General features: G+C 42.9%; 1 protein-coding gene across 3 annotated transcripts in view; it reads left to right on the forward strand.

Annotated features, from left to right (window-relative positions):
- The window catches only part of LOC139292749 (disco-interacting protein 2 homolog A-like), a 75,079-nt gene that overhangs the window by 38,397 nt on the left and 13,188 nt on the right, over nucleotides 1-23,494 (forward strand). The window contains exons 2-14 of one of the 3 annotated variants that reach the window (XM_070915117.1): nucleotides 5,490-5,561; nucleotides 9,677-9,796; nucleotides 9,886-10,005; nucleotides 13,692-13,961; nucleotides 15,963-16,100; nucleotides 17,258-17,299; nucleotides 19,582-19,701; nucleotides 20,869-21,066; nucleotides 21,249-21,340; nucleotides 21,729-21,839; nucleotides 22,809-22,932; nucleotides 23,018-23,127; nucleotides 23,313-23,415. In XM_070915117.1, coding sequence (XP_070771218.1) covers nucleotides 5,490-5,561; nucleotides 9,677-9,796; nucleotides 9,886-10,005; nucleotides 13,692-13,961; nucleotides 15,963-16,100; nucleotides 17,258-17,299; nucleotides 19,582-19,701; nucleotides 20,869-21,066; nucleotides 21,249-21,340; nucleotides 21,729-21,839; nucleotides 22,809-22,932; nucleotides 23,018-23,127; nucleotides 23,313-23,415 — 1,620 coding nt within the window. Of the gene's footprint in view, nucleotides 1-5,489; nucleotides 5,567-7,149; nucleotides 7,160-9,676; nucleotides 9,797-9,885; nucleotides 10,006-13,691; nucleotides 13,962-15,962; nucleotides 16,101-17,257; nucleotides 17,300-19,581; nucleotides 19,702-20,868; nucleotides 21,067-21,248; nucleotides 21,341-21,728; nucleotides 21,840-22,808; nucleotides 22,933-23,017; nucleotides 23,128-23,312; nucleotides 23,416-23,494 lie in introns of all 3 variants that reach the window. The other 2 variants (XM_070915119.1, XM_070915118.1) reach the window with 2 other exon arrangements.

Genomic DNA, 23,494 nt, shown 5'->3' on the forward strand with positions numbered 1-23,494 from the left:
CTGCTAGTCCTCAAATAAACTGTCCGCTGCAAATATGCAATTGAAAAATTACAAGATTTCAGCGCCTGTCTAGGGTAAAGCTTAATCCAAATGTATAAAACTAACATTTTTATGCCGGAGAGCTAATGCTAAATGACAGCTGGCTACATCTGCTTTTGTTGGCGTCAACACACAAGCCTTGAAAGCAAATGCTGCCCTGCCTAAATATTTAGCTGTGGTTTTCTGAGGCTGAAGGGCAGACGGCTTGGTTGCTGGCTTGGCAGCAGTGTTGGCACATTGTGGGTCAGCCTGGCACAGGAACTGACATTAAGGGTGGGTGGGGCCGCCTTGCTAGCTGTCTGTCACTTAGGAAAAGAGGGTGGCCGTGTGGCAAAGACATGAAGGGTTTTATTTCAGGATAAAAAATTATTTTGGACTATTGATTAGCAGTGGCAGATATGCACTAACTGCATTATCTCGATATTGATATGTTTATTAATGTATAATATATACATTTAAAATGTAGATTTAGAGTCCGATCTAAAATTGAACTTATGTTATGATTAATTTTAGAGCTGACTTAATCAGCAACTATTTTGGCAATAAATTAATCATTTAAGTATTTTCTTTAATCAGAAATTAACTAAATGTCCTGATTCCACCTTCTCAAATATGAAAATGTGTAGGATTTCTTTGTCTTCTATGATAATAAGCTGAATATCTTTGAATATTAAGCAATTTGAATAAGTCACTTTGAGCTTTAAAAGATTATGATGGGCATTTTTCATTTTAAGACAGACCAAAAAAGATTTACAGACAATGAAAATAATTAGTTGCATCCCCAATTCATTTAGAAATCATGACTGGGAAACATGATGTCTCAAACAATACAATACGTTATAATATAACCTAGCCCTAGTGTTGCTCATTGTGGTAGACTCAGACAGTTTTCCCTCATAGCTCCACACACACACATGCACACACACACACACACACACACACACACACACACACACACACACACACAGACCCTAGCTGTGGGTTCTGTTTTTAAATAGGCAGCCAGCAGGAGAGGAAAACACACACAGAAGCAGGGCTTTAGATATTGAAACTATTGCTCTGTGACTGTCAAGCCCTTGCTGCTGATATTACTGGTGTGTGTGTGTGTGTGTGTGTGTGTGTGTGTGTGTGTGTGTGTGTGTGTGTGTGTGTGTGTGTGTGTGTGTGTGCGTGATACCCTTGGAGATAGTTGAGAGCAAGAGTTGTCATCCCTGTCTGGCTTTCTACACCTAAAAGAAGAGAGAAAATGTGTCTGACCATGTGGCTGTATAAATCTTCAGTTTTACTCATCAGCCTCACACACTAAGTAAAGCCAATGGCACCATCTTCATTCAGAGATTAATTATTTTGCTGGCTTGTAGAGGAATGTGCTGGTGTCCATCTGGACAGATGCAACGTAATTCTCTAATGGGCCTCATTGAAGGAACAGCTACACTCAATAGCCCTGACCGATGGCTATTGAGTGTAGCTGTCAATAGCCATCAGTCAATTATAGTCAATGAGACAAAGCAGAGGACGGCAGGCTCTGTTGCTGTCACTGTTCAGAGTGTCACAAGATTGACCGTCTCTCTTTCGAAATTGGATTCAGTGCCAGGTGAGAGGAATGTTTACGGTAACAACATTGTGCCGGATAAAAGTGCCTCTCGTCTCTGGGAAATAAAATCTTGTCACTTCAGATGGCTGAAGACTAGTGCCAGAAGACTAGCATCAATACCCCTAAAAATGTGGAATTTAGACACAATACCCCTCTGTTCTTTCTATGTTTTGTTCCCTTCAGCAAGAACTGCTGCAGGTAATTAAAAAGAGGCAGTGGACAGTGAGCCCTCGAGGGTTGAGAGGAAGGTGAAGAGGTTAGAGTGAAAGGATGGAGGCAACAAAGGAGGTGTGTTTGTGAAGGTGGATGCAGGCTGAGGAAAGAATAACCAGTCTTCCAGCTGAGATGATGTTCTCTAACCATCATGACATGAGAAATGCCTCTCTCTCTCTCTCTCTCTCTCTCTCTCTCTCTCTCTCTCTCTCTCTCTCTCTCTCTCTCTCTCTCTCTCTCTCACCCCTCCATCGTGTTTCGGTTCATCTCCCTCTTTGACACATTCATTCTCAGTTTTTATTTACTCTACCCCACCCACCCCCTCTCCCCCCAGGTGCTTGTTTGGAGATGTACCCTTTCCCTTTTCTTTACAGCTCAATTACATGGCAAAGCCTGTAGTCAGCGCAGAAGAGTGAAGGGGGTCAAATAAAGTGCTCCCCACTCTGCTGTAAATATAGTATAAGCTACAGCTTGTCCCTTGTGACTGTGTAATTTGGCATAGGTGCTAAGCTTCCCTTCAGTCCTCCTTCCATCTCTCTCTTTCCCTACATCCCACTCTCCTCCCCCCCTCTGTTATTCCCCAGGTGGCAGGCCACATATTGACCCTTGAACCCTCCCATTTTTATCTTATGGAGGCACTCAAGGCTCAAACAGAAAGGGGAAACAGAGTGTATGTCTGTGAATACGTAAAATTGCACACACACAGATATTTGTGCAAGCATATGCAAACACACTTGTTTATACACATTTGCACAGGAAATATGGTGATCCTTTGGTGCCTCAGACCTTTTTGTTTTGCTTTTTAAGATTCGGAGTAAGGGCCATTGTTTACCACTGAATGCTTGAGTCCATTCCTCCATATTTAATGACAAAGCTGTTTGTTCTCAGATCAAAAGATTAGCTTCACTGAGACATGACTTGATGGATCAGTGTGTGCTAGGGGCCGCTCGGCCACCAAGGCCGCTAGCCAGAATTTGGAGCCGCCGCAGAGAATAGCCCTCTATTGTGTGTGGTTGTCAGGCTGGTTGGCTGCTGTGGTGCGCACACTGAGACGCGCTGGCATGCGCACAGACATATACTGAACACACATACAAACAGAGACACTTATCACCAGAAAGAGTCAGTGTCAGGTCAGCCGGCTCGGCCTGTGGACAGCGCTGTATTGTTGCTAGCCTCCAGCTCTCCTGGACATTTAACAGTGCAGGCATTGAGCCGTTACTGGTGACTCAGGACCAGCGGGCAGCGCGGCAACCAGTGTGACCAACAACACCTGCCTTCACACTGCCACACTGTTGTGTTCAAGAGGCTTGAGATAAATCCGAGATAAATAAGCCAAAGATAAATCAAGAATATCTTGTTTAAGACAATAACTGAGTAACATAAGTAAATACGGATGTATCAATATGAAGTTGTACTGTATTTGTGTTTACAGTGTTTTTACAGTATACCCTTTTATGAATTAATACAGGTTGAACAGGTCAATAAGAAGAAAACTGCATAAAGTATTCCCCATGGTGAGATGAAGAAATGGGATAACATGGGGAGGATTTTCATCAATTTGTTCTGTTCACATAGACTTATTGAACTTATTGCTTTTCCCTTGACCTCCACCCTGATGACCCCCGCTGAGAGCCTGTAGAGATTATTATAAAGGACTCAGTGGGATCCCTATTCATTGGACTCCAGTGCTAATATACAGTGGAAACTCTCACCACTGAGATCTTGCGTTTGTGAGCATTTCTAGCTTCCTGCCAAAACAATGTATATGTCATGTCAAGTGGCTGTTTGACTTTGACACTCCTTGCAGCCGGCTGTTTGACTGGCATATTTTCCACAAGGCCCTTTGTTGTCGTCCACAGCTTTGTTGCAGGTCCTTTTTTTACATCCATCTTTAGGGGTGTTAGAGCTCATCAGAGAGGTCACATATGGGAGCATAGTTATGTACATACATGGTTTGTGTGTTAGAGATGCTGTCAGTCAGCCCTCTCTGAGTGAATCAGTATGTCTTTTGTCTGCAAAAGAGCGAGCCTCCACCCCATCAGCCTCAGCCTACAACTGTGTCTGACATGCAGAAACACAGTGGCATCTTACATCCTCAAATCAACCACAAGCAGCCACAAAACACTCAGTCAGTGACCTACTTCTCCGTCTTTTAAACAGGTCCCATGTGGATATGGATGTGTTTCAACATTTTTGACATTTTGGTGACACTGTCATTTAGCGATGAGTTCAGTTTGATATGAGCTTTTATGTCACTCTGCAGATATTGTGTATTTTGCTTGTTTCTTTCTTCTTGGAAAAGGGCAATAAAAGGCCATTGCATACTCTGTGTAGTCGCTGAAGCAATTCTTGCTTTCCCAATACAAATTCTGAACTCATCTCAACTCATCATATCTGCAAATACGGTTAGCGATCCGATACCAGGTTTTTCCCAATTTTATTGTATATTTTGTATGTATTTATGTTGGGTATCATGAGGCCAGCTGTGGCATTAAAGCTGAGCTGGTGCCCCGCCGTGACTAGATGAATCTAACTGATAGTGAAAACACAGACTTCTGTAATAACATAGACAATTGAAGTGTATTTAATGTGAATCGGTCAGATTGGAGTGGGGGCAAACACCTAATAACATACTGCCAAATTGTACTGTGTCACATTATGATGACGATGATGAAGTATTTTATGAATGTGTCATGCATGCAACTATGCCCAGCCCGCAGACAAACCAAAATCCACAACAATGTGACTTTATCCTCTTACTTTTGTCAGTTTAAGGAAATCATGGTCGTCTTTTTCATCAGCATTTGAACAGCAGACATGTGGTCATCGTTGCTAGGTCTACTACACACTTTGCCAAGTCAAGTGACAATTAGCGAGTTAAGCTATAGACCTTGCTGCATCTACAGAGCCATATTATTACTTAGCCTTACACCTTCACCCTATCTCTCTCTCTGTCTCCCTCTGCTCCTTTTTTTTTCTCTTTCTTCATTTATTGTAGTTAAATTCCAGGCTTTGAAAAGCTTGTACGGTGATGTTCCTTTTTAAATAGGGCTATTAAAATAACATGCAGCTAGATCTTATTTAACAGACCGCCTTTTAATTATGTGTGGGGAGGCAACTGAGGCGGATTCAGTTCATGCTGACATCAGCGTTATTTTTACCTCTGGTAAAAACGCTGCGAGGGAAAATGTTCCAGGCGCACCAGACATATGATCTTTTAAATTCCCCTTGCCGATGTTATCATTCAAGTATTCAGTAGGAAATTTGCCATGCTACCGTATCTATCAGCCAACACATCTAACAATTGCAATGTCACTTCCTGTGTATGTGTGAGGGAGAGACATCCAGTGGGTGAGAGCTGGTCATCTGCTGCGGCAACCCTCCTCTGGTGCCCCGTGGTGACAGCGTAACCAGCCTGGCAGTGTGATCCTGAGGCACTTGTGCGCACACACACACACACACACACACACACACACACACACACACACACACACACACACACACACACACACACACACACACACACACACACACACACCACCACCAGGGCACGGCTGAGCTAATGACTCATCTCTCTGCCACCCCCCCCCCCCCCTTCTCTCTCTGTCTGTTCCTCTGTATTTCTCTGTCTCTGTCTGTACAGGGGACATCACTCAGAAGGGCTATGAGAAGAAAAGAGGCAAGCTGTTGGCACCGTACATCCCACAGATACAAGGTAAGGCACACAGGCCTGCAGGAAATTTACTGTCTAGAACGGGTTTTATCTTGGCTGCCTGTTAGCTTAGCAGTTAGCATGGTGTCCTTGCAAGAGCAAACAGAACGAGAAAGTATCTTCTAATGTTAATGATTATAGGTGTAGCTTCATTTACATATATCATATTTTACAAACCTTAGTACAGCCTGCAGACACTAGTAAAAGAAGGAGAAAAATCATACAAAGGCAGAGAGAAGAGAAATCAAACATAAACAGCATAAAAGCAAAGCCAAAACAAATTCAGGACTTGCATATTTTTGATACCATGTGTTGTCATGAAGGAAATTGTGGAGGGTTTTGACACATTTGTACTTATCACTCATCTGGTTAGATATGTCTCTTCTGGTGTGTCCTTGATTCTTTGGATTGGGACTTTTACTGTGTTCCTGTGACCTTTGGGTCTTTTATTTATGCCATAACCCTGCACCAGCCACAAATCATAGTGTATGTAGGGGCCAAATTAAAATAAGTGCTATCCAACCAAGGCAAGGAAGACATACTGTCATCGAATTTAAAATATTAGGAGTCATAGTTTGTGTGCTGCTCTCATAATGCTAATCCTATCAAGAGCTTTTATTGATCATTGATTGATTGAAGTTACCATGTGTTACAGACTACTAATTATTTAGAGCAATGTTTTGTTTTTTAAATCTCCAGTGTTTGCGTATTTGTGCCCGCCATCCCGTGTTAGGCTTTGTGTGTTTTAGAAGAGAGGTATTAACTTTGAAAACAGGGAGGCGTGGCGTTTCCCAGCTGTATGTTACTTATTATCTGTCCATGGCTTTTGACTGTGTAGGGGGCTACATGCATTTATATATCAATTCATTTTTAGCCCCAGTAGGGCAGTCAGTCAGTCCCAGACGCCTTGGGCAAACTGTAAGGTTGAGGTGGTTTGTGGTGAATCCCAGAGAGGAGTAACTGTTTGTATGTTTCATGCTTCTCCGTCCTCTGTCCGGGGTCCATGGCAGTCTTTGGTTTGGCCTGCTATCAGAACACCAAGCCTCAGTGGAAACCAGAGTCTGGTGTGCGCCGCTCGTTCAAGGCTTTCCACTGGAGTTAGCAGGCCTGTTATTTAGCTTGGGCTGATCATCTCCTTCGTTCTCCATCTTTCTCTTGCTCCCTGTCCCTCCTTGTTATCATGGATTTATGTGTTTTCTCTGTCGTTCATTGTTGGATCCTTTCAGTCTGGATCCTAAGAAGGGAAGTGATAGATAAAGGGCAGAAACGGATGGGCTTTGGAGCAGGCAAGATTCTTCATATACAACACATGCACACCTAACAACGCATCCATCCAGCACAATGAATCAGTGGGTTAGGGTTTAGCCTAGACTGCTTTAGGTTACTACTGGGGATTACATCACATTACTGGGGGGTCAAACATTTAGGAAAAGTTAGCATGCCTCTGTGAGAATACAGGTATGTGGTGTGCCCAATCTTGAGTGATAGTTCTTTTTTTAGACGCCTACTTTTCATTTTCTGACAGTGAATGCAGTCCCAGCTCATTCAAACTGAATTTGCCATCCATTCGTTTATATTAGGCACATGTCAGATACACAACTGTGAGCTTGGTGCGAGTCATTAGCCAAGTCTCCAGGAAGCGAAACGCAGCACACGTGTCGTCAGCCACTACACCGGTAAGTGTTGGCATCAGACAGGTGCTAAAAATTCATCAGGGCTCGCTATGAACCAATAACAACATCTGCTGTGACGGAGCGCAGCTCTGATTGGCTCAGTGTGGTGTGTCTCTGAAGTGTGTTCTGCCCAGCAACCGGGTCTGGTGTCCTGGCTTGTTTTATAGACCTCTGAGAGCTAGGGAAAGGCTGTTGTGTGACTGGGCTGTCAGAGCAATATAAGGGACCAGCATATATTGATGCATTTATCCATGCTCAGGGGACGCTGTGTGTGTATGTGTGTGTGTGTTAGACATCATGCATTATGTGTCCTTAAATGTCCTCAGGCCTTATTAAACCTTGTGTAATATTTGAAACTCATGTTATTGAATAGATTTAGTTGAAGCGTGCATGAATGTCGCGCAGCATTTCAGTGTGTGCGCTGCTGCTGTCTGAGAGTTGCTGACCGTGTGGAGCTCGCTGATCCCCACTAAGCTGCCGCTGAAAAGACGGACGGGCTGATGGCTGGCTGGCTGGCTTGCCGGGTGTCTGACTGGCCAGCCAGCTAGGTGTTGGATCTAGCTGGCTGAATGTGGCGTGGTAGAACTCTGTCCTCAAAAGGCTGTTCTCTCATGGGTGTACTTGCAAAGGCAGCCACTCTGTGTAGTTCAGTAGGTCACAGGTCAGTAAAGGTTGCAGCATCCTCAAAGCTGTCCACAGTCTGGTCAAAGAGGCTTTTTGACTACACTGTTAAATTTTGGCACTCACTTGTTGATTTGTAGACTTTCTGTTATTCCACAATGTGACTATAGTTTCAGTCACATTTGACCTCCGTAAAGGATGTGTTTTCATTTTAACTTAATCAAGTTACTCTTAGTGTCTGATCACATTAGACCACCTATTCAGCTACAATTTAGAACCTCTTCTACAGTGATTCTATATGTATTTTATTATTTATATACAAAACTGTCAATCACTAGCCCATGATAGGATAGCAGCGTGGGCTGAAGTGCATGAATACAGCTGAACTGTTGTGATGTTAATGATGAGTCCCTCACACTCACTTATTCTGTGTTATCAGGTTGAATGTGTTGGAATATCACTGCTGACACTCAAAGTTATACTATTTTTATTTTATTTTATAGAAAGCACTCATCTTTGTAGCCACTTAAAACACTTCCCTTGGGGAAGTGGTAGGCATCTAACAACAGACAGACAATCCGTAAAGCTTCATACTCAGCAGAGAATGTGGGCGGTGCAGGGGTAAAGTTACCTCCACAGAGAGCATGTCATTGGAATAAATGGAATAAAAGACAAATATTTATGTAAATTAAAAGAGCTTTCTGTTTGATTTAGCTGTGTTCCCTGTATAACACCTATGTGGCGTGAACCTAAGTCTGTATTGTGTCAATAGAGACGGTTTCCTCCATGGAAACATGGCACTCGTTGGTATTGTTTATCGAGACAGCGCTACAGAACTACAGAAGCATCCTTTTAAACTATAATTCTCCTCTTTGTCCCACTCTCAGGAAAATATATCTTATAAATCTGTCGAATGTATTGCTGAGTTATAGTACAGATGCTGTTCCTTTGACAGCTTCCTGTTCCATCGTGTAAAAAGTCGTCTTTCAACTCTGCCTGAAATAACTGCTAAGGCCTTTCATTACTCAACACGGAAATACAAGCAAGTTGTGGGAGAGGCATTTCTGTAGTTAGTGTGTTCATATTACATATCAATATTACATATTCATGCGTGCATTTAGATCTTTAATGTGCATTTTCTGTCAACAATTAATGAGTCAAGAAGTTTACATTTACATCTTACATACTTCAAATACATCAGTAATGAGAGCGTGAGAAGTGAAGTGAAACCAATGGTAGAAGACTACTAATAGAGCTCAAACCGTGACCCTCCTTCAGGCGGCAGTCCTGGGTTTCCCCTCTGATGCTAAAAACTAGTTACTTAATGAAGCTCAAATGAGAATTGCATAAGCCAAAGGATGAATCACTGCCTGCGTCACGCAGAACACAGAGGGGTTGACGGGTTTGAGAGTTTGATAATTTTAGAATGCTCCAGTTTGAAGATGTTGTCTTTTTGACATTCATGGTGCTTAATCACCTTCTTTCTGTTACGTCTGTATAATTTGCATTTCCTTCCCCTGGAAAGTTGGAAGGCAGCTGGAAGCCTGCGAAAGAGGCTGGATTAATTAAAGTGAATACTTTCTCAACTCCAAGCTACTGTATTAGAAGAAAGCAGCCTAAATAGAGATTACCATTAAGCTTGTGAATACTTGATCTGGTCGAGCAATATTCAGCAGCGTTGCTTGATGTCCAAGGCACGTACCTCAAAGAGTATATGTGCTCATATTTCTAATATTGATAGTTCTGCTTTTGAGCATTAGAAGAAGATGACTTTTGTTTCTGTCCTGTTATAAACTGTCCTCTCTCCGCTTTGTGTCTCTGCAGGTGTAGATCCTTCTCTGCAGATTGACAACAGGATCCAGGCCTCCTCGCAAGCCGTTCTCCAAGGTCCCAAACACAACAAGTCCCGGGCGGCCAACACCCGGGATGAACGCTTCAGATCTGGTAATCATGTGTCCATGCTGAGAGTTTTTAATGTCTGTTGCTCTTCTTCTTTCATGCAGCAGCTAAACTGTGTTAATGTGTTCTCTTAGATTTGCACACAGAAGCCGTCCAAGCAGCTTTGGCAAAGTACAAAGAGAGGAAGATGCCAATGCCCTCCAAGAGACGATCTGTGCTAGTTCAGTCTTCTGTTGAGGCATGCACCCCGCCAGGTGAGACCTCAGTTCCTATAAACTCACTGTTCACAAAGGGCAGAGTTTATCCTGTTCTCACACAGACTAGATTTATGCTTGCGCTGGGTTGTTTACATGTGTTCCCATGAGCATTGGTGTGTAGGATGCTGACACTCTGTTGTGTCCAGTGATCAAAGATGATGTCGCCGAGCATTTGCTACTGGAAAGAAAATGTGCAGTTTCATGAATGTGTCCATTCTTTGTGACTATAAAGGACTCAGTTCTTTCACCGTTGTGTTCAAAGGCAGCCCTTCCCACATGAGTTGCATAATGGATGCATAATCAGATTTTTAACATAGTCTCAAAATGTCAGTTTGCATTGTATGGGCCAGTTCATTTTTATTTTTTTCATTTTACTGCGTTCTGCAGCTTCTTTTTGTGGAGATTTTCAAGGCACAAAAATCCCCTTTTGTGTTGTTAGTTTTGCCCAAATATTTCCTAAAGAAAGAATTTCATCTTCCAATCGGTCAGTAAGATATTTGTGTAAGATTTAATGATAGAAAACATGCCAGTCTCTTAAACACTGCAGTGGCTTTATCACTGTGTATAAGAGCTAATTGGTGGGAGGCCTTAGAGCCTCATGTCTTGGGTAAAGAGAGAGGACACAGCGGTTGAGTGAGTAACCGGATTAAGAGCTCAGACATTGGGGTTTGAACAGGGGAAGGAGGGGGACTCTTCATGGTTGTTTTCAGTCACTCTGAGTGATCTACTGTAATCTGCTGGGATAAGGTGCATAAGTAGGACTGACAGGTGCACAAAATCACATACTGTACATATAAGACAATCTGGGGCTGTGCTACTTTTTCAAGGCAGCACACAGTAGTATGGTTTTGGTTGTAGTTATTTCAACATTTTGTCTGAGATTTGATTTTAAATGGTAGACTTCATGATGTTACATTAGCAAAAGTTTATCAGGGGCCATAATGGTACAAAAGCCATTAGTGGAGGTAATATGGAGTAATATTTTGATGACCAGGTACCAGTATTGTTGGTATCTGTATTGAACGCACATGCACACTGATTAACTTTCTCCTTTTCCATCTCTTATCTTGCTAATCTGCAGTGGCTGGTTTACATCTGGTCACACTACGTGTCTGACCACTCCATGTCTGATTGTGAAGAACCAGTAGTAATGTGAGCAAAATCATTTTCATACTGCCAGACCTGTCATTCAATACAATGTGGCATGATTGGATGGTGTAAGCCGTATTCAAACATACAGTAAGTATGTAGCCCATGTACAGACCAACAGTTCCAATATATACAAAACTTTGGAAGTAATACATGGAAAACATGCAAAAACCACGTTGATAAATGGCTAGTCTGACTCACCGGATGTAGGCTCTTGGGATAAATCAGCCGGCGACTATTTCAGTCAGAAATCTCCTCCCCTTTGCTATCTGCGTGTTACCATTTTGCAAGGACTTGGCGTCGCCCAAGACGATTGTGATTGGTTTAAAGAAATACAAACAAGCCAGAGCGTTTTTTCCCCTATCCCAGAATGATAATGGGTTGAGCCAGACCTGTGGGAAGTGTGGAGATAGGTCTGGCTATGTGAGACTAATAAATGGCTGACATTAAAGCTCTTCTCCGATGTATTTTTGTCAGTCAGTCTGTCGATCCACCGTGTTGCTCCAGACTGAAATATTTCAACAGCTATTGGATGGATTGCTATTGAACGGATTGCCATAAAATTTGCTTCAGACATTCATGGTCCCCCTCAGCATGGATTGTAATCACTAAGGTGACTTTTCATCTAGCATCATCATCATCATCAGGTCACCATTTATAGTTTGGTTTAGAACCAAATACCTGCAAAACTAGTGACATTCCCATCAGCCTCAGCTATACTTTGTGTTTATAGTGCTAATTAGCAAATGTTAGCATGAACATGCATGAACGTGGTAAACATTATACCTGCTAAACATCAGTATATTATAAGCACCGCTGTGCCCAAGTACAGCCTCTTAGTCTTGCTTTTAAGTAATCAGTAAAAGTGATTTACCATTTAAACTATAGAATAACTGAGATGTCAGCCTATCTGCTACTGTCTCTGCTTCGGTTTTCTCTCTTTTATGTCCCTCCCTTCCTCCAAATCTTCCATCATTGCCTGTCTTTCTCTGACTCACTCTTCACTATCTATTCTTGTTTTTGTCTGCGTATCTGTGACTAATACCTCTTTTTCTCTTTCAGTTTCTTTCCCATTCTTTCCACCTCTCTATTTCTACTTTGCATGTGTTCTCTGACCCCGTCTGTCCTTCTTCCTCTGCGTAACTGTGTCAAGGTTACTGAGATAGGGAGAGAGATTGGAGAGAGGCAGAGGAATAACAAACAGAATCATTAATGTGAGATAGCCCTCATGAGTGTGCTGGTTGTAGAGACATAAAATTTTAGCTTGTTATAATCAAACCTCCTCCAGCCTTCCATTTTAGGCCTCCGCAAGGCCACGAGGAAGCTTGTGGAAAGCAAAAGTGATTTTGATATTTTCTCAATTGACGGACTTTACTTGATACTACACACTGCGAGTGATTAGGAGGCCGATTAATCACATGAAGGCTCATTAGTTTGGAGAGCATCATCAGGCACACACAGGCTTAATCTGTTTTCTAAACGTCTCTCTCTCATCCTCTCAGTGCGCTTGGAATACGTTTTCCATATTAATAAAGCTTTGTTTTGTTAAGTATGCTCAGAGACTTTGGTGTAATATTTTGAGACGTGTGAATGAGCACTTTTTATGGGTGCTGCAGAGCAGACACTGCTGTTTACTTCGTCAGTGATGAATAATGGGGGAAAGTGTGACCTTTCTTGGTAGTTTTGTTGCTGTTACAGTTGTTGTTTATACCTTGAGTATTTCATTTTCTCAAGTGGATGATGCCTAAGACTATTTAGCCCTTTCATTGCACTCGGTTCTCTGTAGAATACAAATCTCAGCTCTTGTGTAACTTTGGCGATCCTGTCGAAGGAACAGACATTTCTGGGAGCTTGGCAGATGAACTGGAATGTGTTCATTTTGAATGATCCTTACCTTTGCTTTGAAGTTGTTCCCGTTTGGGCTATTTTTGCCGAGACCAACTGCTCACAGTTGCCTCAAGGGAGAGACAGTCAAATCATCAGTGCCTGAGTTTGAGTCCAAGCATTAATAACTTAAGCACACACTACACTTTTCTTTTGGCTAGACTATTTCAGTTTGTGTATGTATTGTGTGAAAGTATAAATAAAAGTATTTTTGCACATTATTTTGAAGCAACATCTTCAAGCAGGAATACCAGTATCAGTTAGGTAATATGTAAATGCACTGACACACAGAAATCTCTCGCATCTTGAACATCCATATTTTTGAGGACTATAATTCAACATACATAAGATGTAAAAGTTCTTATAGCTACCTAGTTCTCTAGCAATACCTGTTGTACATTCTGTTATTTTTTGTATAGTTTATAACATAAATACTTCTTTTAAAAACAAGCATCGCTCATCCTAACAACTTCCATCTCCATTAAAATCATCTGGCCATCCCACTGGCTTATATATACTCTCACCAGTATGTATAAGTAGAATAATGTATCATCAGCCTATCATCTAAATCCTGCAGTCTTCCATTACCAACAGCCCCATGTCTTTGTCCACTGTTGTGACGCTGCCCTGTCTTGACCTGTCAAACACAGACACCTCCTCAGCGTCGGAAGACGAGGGCTCGCTGCGCCGGCAGGGACGTCTGGCCACCTCCACGCCCTACCAGGGCCACGGCCACCCAGCCGTTGAGCACTGGTTTAACCGTGTCATCCAGGGTTCGTCCACCTCATCCTCCGCGTCATCCACCTCATCCCACCCGGGAGGGAGATCCGTCACCACCACCAACACCACTGCCCACGCAGCCCTCAACGCCAACGCCGCAGCTACCGCATTGGCCGACCTAATGGCACACACCCAGCTAGGTCAGTGACACACACGCAGTCGCACACGCCATCACATTTTGGTTGGCCGGTCTTCTATGTTCTTGTCCCCTTTTAATTGATGCAGCGCTTTCATCCAGTTAGTCCAGAGGTGAATACGTTTTGCTCAACGTTAATCAAACTCTTCATGCTGCGCGGAGAATTGTAAAAATTAGTGTAGTGTGGTTGCGAGCTGAAATAGGAAGGTGTTAACTAGAGAGATAATGATAATGTTTTCATGTCAAGCAAGGAAACAGTATATACAGAGGTTTAAAATTGTTTTCACTGTTCAAGTGTGCTGGTAGAAGAATCCTGATTTAAGTTTCATACTTTAAGAAGCCTGCAGAAGGAGATGTCTGTATGGTTTTGAAATCCTCCATCTAAATATATACATGAATCAGAGTCTGCAGACATTTTTTTACTTTTTCCATTGTTTTACATTTGCTGATATCAGCAGACGTGTGGTGCGTTCCATTATTGCCAGCCAATCAGAATTTCTGTCATCTCAAAGGTGACATCTTAACCTGCATTATGTTGCTCCAACTGTTTTTCTCAGACAGCGGTGTCTCACACATCTGCTGCAGCCGAGGCCATATCTCCCTCCAGATACACAAAAGCCCTTGATGAGGCAAGACAAAGAGAACCAGCAACAGAGTTTTAATTCAAGTCTCTATAATTAGTCGTCCACGTCTGCCATCTCGCCGTCATTCAGTCATGTGAAAACTTCCCTGTCAAAGCTATTCGTTCCACGTTGCCATGCGAGTGTCACAAGCTAGTTAATGAGATTCAGTGGATTTATCTCCGTCCGTCTCTCCTCAGCCGCAAAGTGAGATGGTGTCTTGCTTGAGTGTGTGTGTGTGTGTGTGTGTGTGTGTGTGTGTGTGTGTGTGTGTGTGTGTGTGTGTGTGTGTGTGTGTGTGTGTGTGTGTGTGTGTGTGTTCAGACTTGTTGCTGGCAGAACGATATCCTATTAGGATGGAGCTGTCTGATTTCTGCCCAGCTTGTCTCCCCTCAAGGTTGCTGTCATAAAGTAGCAGCGGTGACTGGTGGTGAATGGAGCTGTAAATACATCTCCCATATTATCCCGTTCCTTGGCCCCTCAAACTCTGGTCCTGTCTGTCGTCAGTCTTCACTTCAGCAATAGACAATGACTAGCTGGCCATCATACATGAGCATATTTTAGGGTAATGTGGATGCCAATGACAAAACATGACCTTTGGTTTTGAAATCACATGTGTGTTATTTGTAGTGAATGCAATTCATGTATTAAATATTTGGTGCTTTGGTGGGGAACCTCAGCTCTCAGGGTGCAGTTCTCCATAACCATGATTTACAGCAGTTGTTTTGGTTCCAACAACACAGTGTTGCCATTGCACTTTAGTGTTAAAAGCACCTATACTCCCTGGCCACTTTATTAGGTACACCTGTAAAATCTAATGCAATCCAATACAACAGCTGGGCCATAAATTCCACCTTTACAAAGGTGATAATGTTCAGCTTTGACTGAATGGAGAGGTATTATTTTAGCTATATGTTTATTATAGCATATAGTTGTAGCATGGCCAGGCGTTTTCGTGTTTTCCACCAGGGTTACTGATTTGGTTTGAAGAAGTCTTGGCATTGTGTTATTAACTGATCTGTGAAACTTCATCCTTTTTAGAGTTAAACACAAGAAGGGAGGGACAAATGGAGGCCGCCACAATGTCCTCAGGCTTTCGTGTTAATCATACTACACAGACATCTTGTTCTCTCTGGATACGTTACTCGCTGAGGGGAATGTATCAGCTCAATAGAATCATTCATTCATTATCATGGCAGGTTGTGAAAGTGGAGGTAAAATGTGAAATCTCTCCACTTGCAGATGACTTTTAGCCTCTCACTCAAATTCCTGCGCTGTCAGATCAGTTTGTTTGCAAGCTCATGAAGTAGATTTTCATTTAGCAACGATAGCCCGAAGTAGGCCTGGCGTTTGACCTTTTCACCCCGACACCCCACTCATCACAGATAACCACTCGGCGCCCCCCGACGTGACGGGGCTGTCAGAGCGCTCCTCGCTTCATGCGGAGCGGCCCCAGGTGGCCTCAGTGCGAGGCGTTTCCCGCGGCTACAACCACCACACCAGCGTCATGGAGACTGCAGATGGTGAGTTTCCTGCTCACACACACATAAACACAGTCACCTCCCTTTCCCTTTCTCCCCTGCTGTCTGTCCCTCTGTCTTCTCCTTAGTCAGTCTGCCTGTCAGACTGGCACAAGCTGCTGACTGACCCTCTTGTGTTGCCATGGTAACACTGCACCTTTCCACCCCCCCACCCCCCAAAAAAAGCACCTTGTTCCTGCCTTAATGCTAAGTATTTAATTGACACTAGTAACAACACATTTATTAATGATTTATTATTTTTGAGTCTTAAAAAGGCAAAGGAAAGTCTTCGAGTCAGGGTTGTAAACCAGATCATTAGAGGTGATTCTTGTGCTCGGTTCTTGTCAGTGCATAAAATTAACAGCCTCCAAACATCAGTCATCACTCAAACAGCACAGTCTAGTATGCACCCAATAATGCCAGCAGTTTCCAGATGGGCCATCGCAGATATTGACATAAATGCTGTGCAGTGTAGAGATTGCATGTGTCATTTCAGTGCATAAAATGTAAATTTAGCTGGTAATTTGTTTGTGGTATTAAATCAATTTAGGGTTAGGGTTGATGTGTAACAAAAAATGTTTTTACAGTATAGGTTAGTATAAGTTTATTGACTTCAGAGAGTTGCCATAGATCAATCTGTCTGACCAGCTGAAATGCTGCTTTGAATTAATGTCCAATGTGTTAATAAGCCAGCAGCCAGAAAGCTGGAACACAGTTTGAGCAGAGCTTTACCTTCCTGCCATCCATCCTCTGCCATTAAGAATGGGTGCGTTGTCTGGGTTTTCGCTGCTAATGAATGCTAAACCAACACACCTGGCTGACCCATAAAGGGGAAGGGATTTGTTAAATCTATGGATTTTTTAAAAGATGTAAACGGTGTCATTTTTATCCCTACTGTCTGGCTGTTTGATGTTCAAGATGTTTCACACCAACACCTCCTATGCAACTTTTCCCACATGGATCATTTAAAAAAATGCACAAAATCAGCACAAAATCCTATCTTTGTTGTTATGGTGCAACAACAGCAGTCTGTGTCTGAGCGCCTCTTAAGCTTACTCTCACCTACGTCTGGCTGCTGGTAAATTTCTCTATCACACATTCACACACACACAAATTTAGCAGGACTGTTTCATTGACATCCTGATGTGTCTCTCCTCCAGGCTGTGAATGGAGAGGTGAAGGATCCCTCAGTTTAATGGATGGTATTTATAACTGTTCCTCCGACTCTTTGGCAGTCTGCTATATGTGCACTCTGCTGCGTGTGCATTTGTGTGTGTTTGTGTTTCTGCCTTCGCCGCCACTGTCAGGTCTAGCACTTTTCCAAACCGTGTGTTTTCCAAAAATATATGCAAAGCTACAGCAAGTTCAGTCATTAGATTCTTGTGCGTATGTGTGTTTGTATAACTGAGTGTGTTGCAAAGGCTTTAGCATCTTCAAGCCATGCCTAACCTAAGTGCTTTTCAAATTGATGGTGTTGAAGCAGATTGTGTGAAAAGGCCTTTTTCTTGGCAGATGTAAGTTTTCATTCAGGGTTGTGAATAATTAGTCATGTTGACATATTGGTTTCTGCACTCACACGAGACGCTAAGACTTGTCAGTTTATGTTTCTCACTACATTCTGTGACACGAGCCTGTTAGCCTGTAGCCACACAGCGGACTATCTAGCACTTTTGCCATTTTGATAGCGACACATAGTTTGGTGTAGAAAGCATGCCACACAGTAACTTTGGTTCCATCTGTACTCGGATATTGACGCTGTATGTGTTGGTGTCTTAATGGAGCATGCAGGCTGTGGTGCACAGACAGTGAGCCACACTGCCGCACTGGGTGACATGTTCCTTCATTATGATAAAAATTGTACTTTAATTTATTTTGAGTCAATCCAACATACACCTTCATGGTACCATAAATACTCACTAGAGCACCAAATGTGTATTAATCCCCTGCTGAAAACAAATGCAATGTTTCTTCCATTTTGACTATCAATGCCCTGCTGTTGTAGGAAATGACTTAACTAAAAATGAAACTATATAATTGTAAACCGCTTTTAAAGAATTACGTCTTCAGTAGGAACAAGTGAGCTTCGAGCAGACAGCCACAGACAGGATAGGGAATTCAAAAATATTAAGAGATAGACTAACACATTGTTGGTTTTGGTCTGTCCATGGGATTTGTTAGCAATAAGAAAAATGTAGAATAAGGCCAGTCTTGTTCTTTATCTCCATCTTTGTTATGTCTGGTAAATGCAATTCTGTTAACTGTTTACACTGAAAAGACCTGGTTTGGCATTTCCCCCCCAAATTAAACTAGATCCAGTGTTTGCTACAGTAATTTAATGCTGTGGATGGATAAATTATGAAATTATGAAAACGTTAATTATAGTCATCATCACAGAACGGCCCTGGTTGGCCTCTGATATTAATGAGTGGGTGGGGTTCAGGGCCCTCAGATGTTGTCCTGTGTGTCTGGGGCTATTTAATTGGCCCATCAGGTGCAGCGCTGACCCCCACACGTCTGCTCCCAGTACATCTGTCCCTACACAAGGAGGCAGAGTCTGTGTGAGCCAGGCTTATTATAGTAAGATAGATCAGGCAAGCTGCGTGCAGCTGTGGCCTTCGTCTCCTGTGGCTGTCTGGAATGTCTGACACAGACCACCCCTCCCAAACTAAGTATGAATTCATATGGAGGAAATGATGTCCGGAGGATGATTATAGTCTGCACATACCCATGTCCAAAATGTGAGGGGAATCTAACTGGACACCTCGTCTCTTCTCTCATCCTTAGTCTGTTGTTTCTCTCCTTTCCTGCTCCTTCATTCATGTTCTTATGTCTTTATAAAGGTCCATGTCTCGCCGGTTATGTTTTTCGAGTATTGTATTTATGGTCCAGCTATTTCAACATTCTATATATTTTGACTTGACTGGGGTATAGTTGATTTTAGCCTCCCGCAATTATGAATTTTGCAGAGCGTATGTGGAACAGACACCTTTTGAGACACCTTGTGAATCACTTACTGCAGGGAGGACTTTTTTGTTGCTAGGCAGCAGGCGAGGAGGCTCCTCACTTTCTGATTTATTTAGCCTGTGAGGTTTGTCAGTGATTCTAGAGAGTATCTCCACTGAAAGTTTATAACCTTTGACCTCCAGGTGACTGTAGAGTACCTCGAGGTCCACTGCTTTGTTGTCTTGCTACAATGTGAGTGACGGCTGGTTGTCCTCTATGTCTCATTAGAGCACCACACTGACCTTTTCTCTTTTCTTTTCTTATCTGTCCTCCCCTCATCCATCCCTTTCTCCTTACTTCATCAATCAATCTGTCTACATTTATCTTTCTCTACTGTATCTCCTCCCATCTGCTCCATTACATTTATTTCCACCCCACATATTCTTCTCTTCCACGTCTGTATTTCTCTCCAAATCCTTGTCTTGCCATGTTTATTTCCCCCTACCCTTTTCTTTTCAACCCCTCCAATCTCATTGTGTAGGTGTTCCAGTCAACAGTCGCGTCTCCTCCAAAATCCAGCAGCTGCTCAACACTCTGAAGAGACCAAAGCGACCACCGTTGCGAGAGTTCTTCGTTGACGACTTTGAGGAGCTTTTGGATGGTAAGCTGGCCTGAAAGTAATTACATTGCTTCTGTTAAATCAATAAATCATGAAAAAAGCATCCATCTTTCTGTGGTGTGATCAGCATACTGATCAGAGACTTCAGCAGCTAAAGGCTGTATTTGATACAAACACGTTGACAACCACATCAGCTTTAAGATTTTGTCTAATTTCTTTGTTTTCCAGCTTCAGTATTTGTTAAATATCCAATTCTTGTTGCAGCCATGATAAAAATGTCATGTTGACCCCACCACGCCTCACAAATAAACATTGGAGGCACACTTTTAGATCAGTGGTTGTTATTTTGTCTCTTGGTGGAGCTGCGACCACCAGGTGTGCTAAGAGAGCGGCTAGGGAACTGTGTACAGCAACACACACACACACACACACACACACACACACACACACACACACACATAGTGGACCAGCCCTGTCTAACCATTTCCTCCATTCCATACAGCCCATCGTGGGTTTTGGGTGGTTCTCTGCCAGGCTGAATAAACACAATGAAAATGAATAAACAGCAGGAATAGTAATACATCAGCAGGTAATTTTAAAGCCTCCCTGACTTTGGCACAGAAACTGTGGCATGGCACACCTCGGTGGTCTGCTTGGTGTGAGCAGAAAAACACAGAGCTGAAATGGCAGCAGGCTCAACACTATCTGTTCCTGATCGAGGTGTTTTATTTGGCGAGGGACATCTTGCCAGCTCAGTTAAACCGTTCTGAATTCCACTTATTATAGAGTTCAGGAGAGTCAAATCAAAGAGCGAGTAGGGTGCTTGAAGGAGGGGAAAGTGAAGGATGAAGAGAGAAACCAGTGCCGACAATAAGCCCTAGCTCCAAGTTTCTCAGGAATTGGTGTCTGAGGCAACTAAAACTGATAAGGACAGAACACAGCTCACCTTTAATCCTCCAGCTTGTCCTCCTCCATCACTCCCATCTCATTGTCTTTCAATCCCCACACTTCTTTGATTACCCTGCCTTGCTTTAGAGAGTTGTGTACTTCACAAATGTACCATTTCTTTGTAATTCACTCAACCAAAAACAGACAGAGCTTCTTTCTCCAATATCTCGGATGGCACCAGAATCCAGTTCTGCCTGGTTGCTCAAAATACCCATTGAACTACCCTCACACAATGCTCCACTCTCTTCCCCATGCATTTAGTCCAGCAGCCAGATCCCAACCAGCCAAAGCCAGAAGGCCAGCAGATGAGCCCCCTGGAAGGAGAGCTCCTTGGGGTGGCCAACAAGTGGCCTCCCTCCTTGCCCGCAGCCTTACAACGGTGGGGCACCACTCAGCCCAAGAGTCCCTGTCTGACTGGACTCGACAATGCTGGCAAGCCCGTCTACACACTCACCTATGGTAGGTGTCAACTTGTGGATGATTGGCCCAGAATTTACAATGGAGATGGAAAACAATATCACATCGTATTGTCGATTATTTGTAAGTTTCTTTGTACAAATAATGGACAAGTGTCTCCATACCTTATTTTGTTATTCTCAGCCATTTTGTGTGTTTGTATGTTGGTATGTTCCCCTCTGTAGGAAAACTATGGACCCGCAGTCAGAAACTGGCCTACACTCTTCTTAACAAGCTGAGCACCAGAAATGAGCCTTTGCTCATGCCTGGAGACAGAGTAAGTCACAAGATAAAACTGTGTTCAATGGTGGTCAGTTGTATGTTGCATTCCTTGTTGCATTTAAGGCATTTGGCTGAAAGACTAGAACGATATTCGGCAAGTGCAGAGTAAGCTCAGTTTCCTCAACCACCAGTATTAGCAATGACCAACAGTTAAAGTCTGGCGCTATAGTAGTACCAAGACTGTATTTCTCTGAACATGAAGTAGGGTTGAAGATTAAACGGTGGGGAAAGGAGCAAACTCAATATCACTGCCTCATTACTTGTGAGGGGAAGCAAATGTTTGGTTTCGGATCTTGATACTTGGCTGCGCACCATGCCCCTTGCCTTCCACACTTGCGTAACATATCATATCATGACATATCGTGTCTGTGATGCACCTGCAGGTTGCACTTGTTTTCCCCAACAACGACCCGGTGACGTTCATGGTGGCCTTCTACGGCTGTCTCCTGGCAGAGCTGGTACCTGTGCCTATCGAAGTGCCACTGACCAGAAAGGTAAAGACAAATACAAAACACAGTCTCCTGGGAATGTATGGACCTTTTTTGATATGCGCTGCTCTACATAACCAATAAAGTAGTAGTAAGTAGTAAGTAGTAAGTAAAGCAGTAGTGACCCCTGCTGGACATGTAACCCCCTTAGTGAAGGAGAGACCAGATGTGCACAGTTGTTGTTTCAATGTAGGTTTGTTCCAATATCCCAGAATATCTGTAATATCTAACTTCTTGGTAATGTGTTTATTACAACTGCAGAGCAGCATTATCCTTTAAATGTTCTACTTACAGAGTGTTGTAACGCATTGCAGTCTGCAGCACATCCGTCAGCTTAAACTGAACCAAATTCATCCACATTAGTTACACGGGCTGAATATTAATGCCTGTTCTTGATTGCCTTTTATAAGCATGCTGTTGGCAGACACTGTGCTGTAATTAATGAGATTTGAGTGAGGTGAAATGATGTGTAATTCCAGTCAAAATATTAGATCACAGGCCAACTGTTCTCAGGAGTCAGAAACTCATTCGCTCACTCTGCCAACATTTTTCCTCCCTCTCTCTTTCTATCCCCTTTTTCTTCCTGTCTGCTTTAACTCCTACCCAGTATCTGTGCAGTATGGTTTGCTCAGCACGAGTCTAGCTGTAAGCTAATTTGCACAGCCAGTCAAATATGAGTGAGTGTGTGTCAGATCTTGGGCTCTATACCTGCTACGATCGGGCTTTGATGCTCTGTGGTAGAGTTTTTAATAGTGATGGGCCGTCACTCTGCTTTCTTACCTGCTGCTGCTTTGATGTACGATGCTCTGAGGTTTCTTCTTCTTTCTTTCTCTCCTGGTTACAAATCCCACGTTCCCTCAGAGAATCTTTTCTCAAAGCTTTTATTGTTCTTAATAGTTGGTTGTTGTGTGACAGAGACTATTTGCCAAAGTTTGCCAGTATGAACTTCAGTTTTTTATCTTCTTTCTCCCCCAGGATGCAGGAAGTCAACAGATTGGCTTTCTGTTGGGCAGCTGTGGCGTCACGTTGGCACTGACCACTGATGCTTGTCAGAAAGGCTTGCCCAAAGCACAAACGGGGGAGGTAGCCACTTTCAAAGGTACAGCCTGTTTTATTTTCATTTTGACTGCCTGTCTGTATAGTTTCATTTGGTTTCAACTGACTTCATGTCCCTGTCTCTGCAGGTTGGCCGCGGTTGCTGTGGTTTGTGACAGATGGAAAACATGTTGTGAAGCCTCCGAAAGACTGGCATCCTCCAGTACGGGAAGCCAGTAATGACATAGCCTACATAGAGGTAAGTGTAGTTTCACTGATGTTACCAACATAACAAAGATAGATTCAGTAGAATTTCATTTATATTTCATAGTTTTAAGATTTTTGAGTTAATAATCATTAGGTACTCTTCGTTTTCATATAATCTGTGTCTCAGTTTTTTGGAGTGAAACTGTTCAAATGTTTTTCCATGTTTCTCACATTCAGTATAAAACCAGCAAGGAAGGAAGCACCATGGGAATCACAGTGTCCCATTCAGCCATGCTGGCTCACTGTCACACCCTCACACAGGCCTGCGGCTATACTGAAGGTGAGGAGGACACTCACATTTACTACTAAGTATCCATACTTTGCTCTGTGTTTTCTATATAATTTATTCATTCTTCTGA

Source organism: Enoplosus armatus, chromosome 11 (genome assembly GCF_043641665.1).
Source record: "Enoplosus armatus isolate fEnoArm2 chromosome 11, fEnoArm2.hap1, whole genome shotgun sequence".
Classification (NCBI taxonomy): domain Eukaryota; kingdom Metazoa; phylum Chordata; class Actinopteri; order Centrarchiformes; family Enoplosidae; genus Enoplosus; species Enoplosus armatus.